This window comes from Gastrolobium bilobum, unplaced genomic scaffold (assembly GCF_033153095.1).
Source record: "Gastrolobium bilobum isolate Gb01-03AN ecotype WA unplaced genomic scaffold, APGP_CSIRO_Gbil_v1 utg13108, whole genome shotgun sequence".
Lineage (NCBI taxonomy): Eukaryota > Viridiplantae > Streptophyta > Magnoliopsida > Fabales > Fabaceae > Gastrolobium > Gastrolobium bilobum.
Genome location: NW_026896505.1, coordinates 76,952 through 85,959, shown reverse-complemented (window position 1 = coordinate 85,959; position 9,008 = coordinate 76,952). Strand labels below are relative to the sequence as shown.

The following is a 9,008-nucleotide window of genomic DNA, read 5'->3' as shown; positions in this document are numbered from 1 at the left end:
ATATGAGCAGAGAAGGAGCTGTTTTGGTAGGTATGTAAAGAATTTTATAATGGGAAATGGAAATTTTTATTGAATTATTACATAAGGTGGTTGTAATTTGCATCATGCATGTTCAATGCATGATTTGATATGAATGCAACTGAGTCAATCAAAAGCAGCCATCTGGTTTGGAATTGATCAAAAGGGTAGCTTTAATAAAGAAAAAGAAAAATCACTGCCTGCTGATTGATGTGCTTGAACTATATATAAAGTGGATTAAGTAGATTGATTAAAGCATGGATATTCTATAATAGTGTTGTATGAATGTTTGGTATGGAGCCAGGTGTCCACTATAAGTTTTTTTTTTTTTTTTTCTTGATAAGGAATGCATTGCAATTATATCACATTCCCACTTTTCTAGTAATTAAATTAAATAATGTCATTCCTTATTAAATGAAATGGAAAAAGCTATTTTAAAATCAATTCTTTCATAAAATATATAAGTAAATCTATATCTATTATTAAAAAAATTTATGAATAAAAGTTGCGAAATATTTTAAATTAAATTGAAAAGAAATATATAATTTTTTATTTTATAATCTTCTTTTATTTTTTGGGAAAATATTCTAATTAAAATGTGGTGTCACGGACTTAAAGTAGCTTACATGATAAGTAATAACGACCAACGAAATTTTCTATTGCAGTTTACGTGTTGATAAATGAATAAACTTTTAACCATGAACACAGAGGCTTTGTCAACACCGAGAAGTTGAATGTCCAAAAAAAAAAAAAAAACACCGAGAAGTTGTTCTCATTTATTAGTTTTAAAAACTAAAAAATCATTTTTAGTTTTAAAAACTAAAAAATCATTTTTAGAAATTGAAATCAAACAATGACCACTCTGAATGCCTTAGCACAATATAACTCAAATTCAAAGGATAATCATTGCCACACTTTCAACCAGTGTTATTAAAATTGAATTGGACCCACCGATCCGATCGATTAGCCGGTACATCGGTCCAATTCAAACATTGGACCATTTATGCAATCAATCCAGTGATGAAACGTGACTCAACCTCAACCGGTATTAATTGGTACCCATTTCCCCCTTAAATCGAGCTTTTAAAATTGGTACAAAATATTCCACTTAAGTTACGGCTAGTAGGGATCAAACTCTTGTCCTGGGCATGTATATCATAATACTTACCATTAGACAATATTGGATTGTTGTTTAAATTTTATCATTTAAAATATTTATTATATAATTAAGTATAAAATATAAATTTATATATATTTATCCGAGTTATGCAGTTTAACCAGTGACCCATTGACCCGATATTCTAACGAAGCCAATGACCGATTTGAATTTAATAACATTGCCTCCAACACTATAAAAGGCAATCAATATAAATCCGAAAATTTTACAAGTCTCTCTTTATATATATATATATATATATATATATATATATATATATGAGAAGAAATATTCTCACTATCAAAATTTTTCACTATCAACTTACTATCTATCTAATCACCATTAGAATAACATTTTCTCTCTCTTCAAAAACTTTTTAACATTCTCTCTCTTTGATCCAATGGTGATGTGATGGGTAGTAAGTTAGTAGTAAAAAAATTTGGTAGTTAGAATATCTTTACTATATATATATATATATATATATATATATATATATATATATATATATATATATAGGTAGGGTTGGCAAAATAGGTCAACCCGGCCCAACCCAATTGCAACCCGAGAAAAAAAAAAATGAGCCGGTTAGAATTCGCTCGCGGGTTGGCTCGAAAAATTAGAAGAAAAAAATGAGCGGTACGTTCAGGTAATGTCATCAAGTTAGGACTCAATGCCTTCTACTCCATCCTATAGAACCTTGTGCTTCTAAAATATCAACTATGGCTTCCCCCACCACATGATACACAAACGATGCCATCAAATTTCAAAAAGGTGTTCGGATTCACAAGAAAGATTGAATTTTTTTTTCACAGAAAAATTATATAAAAAAAACACTACAAATGATACAGAAAAAGTCACAATTTTTTGTTTACGTGAAACCAAAGTGATAGCACGAGGGTATGAAGGAAGATGAGTATAAGATCAAGAGCTATAATGTGTGAAACAAAAGTGATAGCTTCGCTTCCTTATCTCGATCTTTGTCAGGTACTTGTTTGCTCGTTTCTTTGTAATATCGCAAGAGCTTGCTTGTTTGGTTTTGTTTTTCTTGCTCTCACAGGAGATGCCAGTGAGGAACTAGACCGTGAAGCTGTAAAAAAGGAAAAGAAGTAAAGAAGAAAGAGGAAGGATGAAAGTAACCGCGTTCTTTTATTTATTTTTTTAATAATAAAAAAAACAACTCATGTGTTGACTCGTTTGACTCGCAAGTTGGTTCGATTTTTTTAAGCTGGCTCGGATCGGGCTGATTTGAGTTGTCAGCTCATTTTTACCAACCCAGCCCAGCTCATTTTATGCGAGTTACTTGGCTCTTTTTTGCCATCCCTAATAATAGGTTATTCTTACATTATTGTAATAAGTGTTATATCAAATCTTAACTATTGATTTTCTTGCATCTAATAACTCACATATTTAATAAATTAAAATTGTTATCCATGAAAAAAAAGAAAATTAGAGCCATTAAATATAAATACGATTAATAATTGTTCTAAGTTAGTTAACCTGGCTACGTCCATTCAGTTATAGCCCAATGCTGAACCCAAGACCTTATAACCGGATTAACCTGTCTGGCTACCTTCTTAAGTCGTAAGCTCGGGTTATGAGGTTATACAATAAGGGCATGTTTGGTACATAGTATAAGATAATGCCTGATAGTATAAGACCTGATAGTATAAGGCATGATTGTATAAGACCTGATTAAATTTTAATACTATCCAACGTTTGGCATGGTACTGTATAAGATAATGTATTGTATAAGATAATACTATCCAGTGTTTGGTAATGCACTGTATAATACTAGATAGGATAAAAATAAATATTTTTGACAAAACTACCCTTTAATAAAAAAATTTATATAATTCTTTTAAATATGTCATATGATATTTTTTTATAAAAAGTTTATCGATTAGTATATGAAACGTTTAAGGCCTAGCTTCCTATCTCCCAATATACAAGAGAGTAATGCAGACAACAACCTCATGAGTGCAATAATGCTCTGGTTTCAATCATGAAAGACATAACAACACTCATTATTAAAATATTTGTACCAAACGAGATTGACTTTGAATCTGATGAAGATCAACAACGATGTACAACCAACAACATTGAATACATATCAGCTTGAAAGTAGGACAAATACCTCATCATGCTGATTAAAATCTAGTTAAGTTTCACATAATGACACCATAAACCATATCATTTCATTCATGTGGTAGTCGCATAAAGTAGTGACATGAAGTTTCCAATATAAAAGTGCACAACTTGAAGGTACAATTTTTTAAATACAAAAGATAAAATAAAAGACCACATATAGGCTCAATGAGCAACCCAATCATTATACATTTCATTAGCCAATGCATCTCTCCAAGCACTCCACGTTTCACTTGTATCAATGGTGTCTATGTTATCATGTAGCTCTTCATCCACCTCCTCGTCAATAGACATGCTACCTAGCTCTATCTCTAAAGGATCTGTATCCATTTCCCTTCTGATCAAATTGTGCAATAAGCAACAAGCAATAATAATTCGGTTGTGAGTCTTAACAGGATAAAAACTTGGACTTCTAAGAATTGCCCAACGCATCTTCAACAACCCAAATGTCCTTTCTATGACATTTCTAGCTTGAGCATGTCGCTTATTGAAAACTTCTTGAGGAGTTGTCGGGACATATCCATGTCTCCACTCACTTAGATGGTACCTTGTCCCCCTATAAGGGGCAAGAAACCCGTCCCCATTAGTATATCCAGCACCAACCAAATAGTAGTATCCTATTTAATAAAACAAGTAAGGTTCATTATATAATTTTCAATTTAATAGAATAAGTAAGGTTCAATATGCCATATATTGTAATAAAATGACTAAATTGAATGTAATTTCACGTTCTTACCTGTTGGAACCTTAAGGCCATTTCTCCTATTAATTGCATCACGTAATACCCTAGCATCTGAAGCTGAACCCTCCCAACCCGGCAACACATATACAAATTTCATGTCTCGTGAGCACACTCCTAACACATTCGTGGCAATTTCACCTTTTCGACTTCTATATCTTGGCTTGTCAGCCTCAGGAACATTAACAGTAATATAAGTTCCATCTAAAGCTCCAAGACAACCCTATAAAACCTTTAACAATTTAATTCACATGAAATAAGTACAAACAATCCAAAATTGAAAAAGAATATAATACATACCTTAAACCATTTCCACCTATCATCAGTGCAATTCTCAGGAACTGGATCCGGTACCTTCAATAAATTTTCTTGCAACCTCAACACAGACTTTAAAACTAAATTGAAGTATCTACTAACAGTTTCCCCTGACCGTTGGAATTTAAACTTGATGACACGATTCTTAGCATGGTGAGCTAATATATGTAAAAACATAGCTACTTGTTCTTCTATTGATACTAACCCATCTTCCTTTAGCTTACCCTCAACACGTACAAGAGAACATAATACTCGAAATGTGTAAGTATTCATTCGGAGTTGTTCTACACAAGAAACATCATCATTTATTAGCCTCCTAATGAATGCTACCCTTGATTCTTCCCTTATCCTTGGTATTTCTCGTTGCCTTAGTAATAATCTCTCACGTCGTCTTTGAGCCGCACAAAACATGCGTAGGTAAGACACAATACATACAATCACTATCTCCAAAAAGGCTTGTTCCTTCATCAACCACATTGACATGATATTAAGGAGCTCAGTTATATCATTAAGCCATCCATTTGGGTCATTTTGCCATCGATTTGGATCAAACCTTTCATTAGGATCCATATCATTCAAATCACAAAAAAAAAGATAAGTTTTATCTTTTTCTTGCTACTTCTCCTGCATAAAAAGGAAGCAGAGTAAATAAACAAGATACCATTGTGAGGTAAATTTGAAGCCTGACAAATTCACATGAATAACTTATACTTATATGATGATGGAAGCAGCCTATTACCATAAATCTTATATTTTCCCAATGAATATGATAAGGAGATACAGTAAAAAAATCTACTAGATTTTAAAACCTCAATAAGGACTACAAATGTGTCAATGATGTTATTCTCTACCCTGGTTACATTCGGGTTACATAAATTCTAACAATCATGGATAAACAAGTGCCACAACTTGGTAATTTTGGCCAATCAGATGTACATTTCATATATATATATACAATAGACAATAATTATTGACATTTGAATGCAGCCCACTTTTCTTCCTCCTAGTGCTTATCTTTAGGCCATATCAGTTTGCTGCTTAATGGGCATTGGCAAAAAATTGACTTCTCTAGAGTAGAGTAGGTTCAAATCTATTGGTATATTTATTACATTATCACTAGAATTAACGTTTAAATAATTGGTAATTTCAGATCCCATATACTTAAAGGAAGCTGATTGAAATTCTTTGTCTTCATCATTCCATACACTATAATGAAACTAACCAGCCTACAAAGGAAGCTGATTGAAATTCTTTGTCTTCATCATTCTTTTTTCAAATTTGTCTAAACTTACACAAAAATGCTATAAACTTAACCCATTACCCATCAAAACAACACACAGTTCCTTATTTTTAATTATGAAACCACACATTCTAAGCCAAATACATTTGAAATTTTCTACATCTTAATGGAAAGCTGATTGAATCAACGCCGTTTCATTATTGTGAACTTTATAAACAAATTAGATGAACAAGTAAAACAGAAGGGTACAACTTTTACTAAAGATAAAAACAAAAGAGTCACAATTTTTTTTAAAAGTAATCTTCACCTTCAATTCACATGGAAAAGCTATCACCAAGTCTATCCTTTGAAGATCCAGAATGCAGACTTTGTTTGCATAAATGTTTATGCAACATTTGTTATTATTATTATTGGTACATAATGTATCTCAAAACATTCTCAAAAATTAAAATTGACCTTTAACCCCTTTTTATTCACTTCCCCATATCCTTTTTCGCTTTATAATGACTACCATGATTTATATAACTGTCATTATCGTCAATAGTAAAACTGTTCCTCACCCATTATCTTCATCACTAACTACCTATGAGAAACTTTTCTCCAAAAAAGCTATCTATGAGAAACATTATAAGTACAAGGATAATACTAAAGGAAAGGGATTCAGACTGATTCACACGTACCAAACAAATATACTTAGAGCCTGTTTGTTTGGACTTATCAAGAAAGTAACTTTTATCTCTTCTTTATTTTAGAAGTGATTTTTATAAAAGTTAAAGCTATTTATATTTTTATAAAAATATTTAGTTTTTGAAAAAAAAATTTAGCTTTTGACTTCTGCTTTTCTTGGAAGTTAAAATTTTTAGCTTCTGAAAAAAAGTAGGTTTTTGGTTTTTTTTGTAACTTCTGCTTTTTTTAAAAGCAAGCATTCAAACGAACTAAGAATGAAAAGTGCTTTTTTTCTTGAAAAAAAACAACTTTTAAAGAAAAAAAGCTCATCCAAACGGGCTCTTAAACCGGAACCGACACTTGGTGTTCATACAGAACAGTAACCAAGATTGAAAGTATAATTTATACCGATATAAAATAATCCTGATATATATATATATATATATAGGAAAAATTATTTTTACAGCAACTTTAGATAAGGTTATCTGCAGCTACCATTTATAACTATGTTCTCTTAGGAGAACAATTATTATAACATTAAAGTTGTTTTTTTATCTCTCTTCACGTCAGCAAACAAGTTCTGAAAAGTAACTTAGGAGAGAGATAAAAAAGTAACTTTAATGTTATAATTATGTTTTCTCATGAGAACATAGTTATAAATGGTAGCTGTAAACAACCTTATCTAAAGTGTACGTAGAAATGTTTACCCCATATATATATATATATATATATATATATATATATATATATATGACATGATCATCTTACACCGGTGTAAGAATAATAAGTTTTACACCAAATCTTAACCATTGATTTTTTGCATCTAACGGTTAAGATTTATTAGGTCTCGCTTATTAATTAATTTTTAATTCCCAATAAATCTCAACCATTGGATGCACGAAAATCAATGGTTAAGATTTGGTGTAAGATTTATTATTCTTACACCGGTGTAAGTTGATCCTATCCCTATATATATAGAGAGAGAGGTAGGATCATTTGACACCGGTGTCAAATTTTAAATTTGACACCTCATCTTATAGCCGTTAGATCAAAAAAGATCAATGGAGTCACATGTTTACAAATCAGAGTCGTTGATCTTTTTTGATCTAACAACTATAAGATGAGGTGTCAAATTTGACCTTTGTCACCGATGTCAAAGGATACTACCTCATATATATATATATATATATATATATATATATATATATATGTGTGAAAAAATATTTCTCAAGCAGCTTGAGATAAGTTTATCTCCGGCTACCCCAAAATTACGTCGTTTTGTTTATTAATTTTCTTATATTAATTGATTAACCTTTGAATGATTATGATTTCCTTTTTCTCTCTCTTCCTTCATCACCATCGATCTATCTTTATACGGTTATGATTTAGAATCCAAAATTACGTCGTTATATATATATATATATATATATATATATATATATATATATATATATATTTAATAAATTTAATTCAGTTAACAATTATATGAAAAGTCAAAATTATTAACTGATATGACAACACATTATTTCACGAGTGAGAATATTCCTTTGACTATTAAAACTCTAGGTTATTGTGCCTACTCTTATTTTACCTACTTTTGCCTACTCCTTTCGTTACCGTTCGATTACTATCTCATCCAACAATCCATATTTGTGATATAAAATAAATCTTTTTTTCCCTTTTTTTCTTCTCACTTTCTCCCATACCCTTTCTCTCTTCCTCTGCCATATACCTAATTTTTCCCCTTTATCGTTAATCTCTGCCCAGGTGAACGGTGCGGAAGCATTTGAAATCAATTACCACAGCATTTGAAATCATCGTCAATATACATTAGTCTCTGTTTTTATTATTGTAATATAAATTTTCTCCTTCTGAATCAGTTTCTATCAAATTACCAGTGTCAATGGATTGAAAAATCACAAAAAAATTTAGATCTGAAGAACAACATAAATTTTATAAATTAATAAGATTGAATCGATGACTAACAAAGAAGTTTTAATGTGATTCAAAAGATCTGTGAAGAGTTGGAAAAAATTCAAAATAAATAAAAAAATTAAAGAATAAAAAAAATTGATATTGGAAAAATCCGGAAAGAGGGTTAATTGGTGCCATTCCAGCAATTATGTTGATATGGATAGCCAATTAATTATTAGAAATTAAGAGTATCTATCATGTGGAAGAACAGATCGACATATTGAAGCAGAGACAAGGAGGATTCTGTGAACAGATCGACCTTGTGTGGCACCACCGCTTTGAATCACATCAAAACTTCTTTGTTAGTCATCGATTCAATCGTATTAATTTATAAAGATTAAAAATATCATTAGAATTGAACAGTTTGTCAGGAGATTGAGGTCCACGGCGGCAGAAGGGAAAAAAAATTAGGTATGGCGTAGAGGAAGAGAGAAAGGAGAGGAGAGAGAAAGCATCATTAACTACACATAATTTTTTTTACACTAATCACATATTTACATTAAATTCTGTGATTATTTTACCCTAGGAGGGTGAAACGACAACGTTTGAAGGCGTCTTTTCTCTTTATAAAGTCATGAGAAATAGCCGTTAGGGTTGGAAACATGCTCAGTCGGTTCATTTCATAATACAGTTCAAAATATCCGACCGTTAGAGAACTAACCGTTAGACTTCGACGACATTACACACACTCTCCTTGTCCCTCTCCCTTCTCAGTAAGTTGTAAACGCTCTCTCTCTCTCTCTCTCTCTCTCAGT

The 9,008-nt window shown here is 31.2% G+C and overlaps 1 protein-coding gene across 1 annotated transcript; it reads right to left on the bottom strand.

Annotated features, from left to right (window-relative positions):
- Positions 1 to 3,484: 3,484 nt before the first annotated feature.
- LOC133300097 (protein ALP1-like) lies at positions 3,485 to 4,550 on the bottom strand. Its single transcript, XM_061499591.1, has 3 exons — positions 4,359 to 4,550; positions 4,056 to 4,281; positions 3,485 to 3,936 (listed from the first exon to the last, which is right to left on the bottom strand). Exons 1-3 carry the CDS (start codon positions 4,548 to 4,550, stop codon positions 3,485 to 3,487), a joined length of 870 nt encoding a protein of 289 aa, XP_061355575.1.
- Positions 4,551 to 9,008: the final 4,458 nt, after the last annotated feature.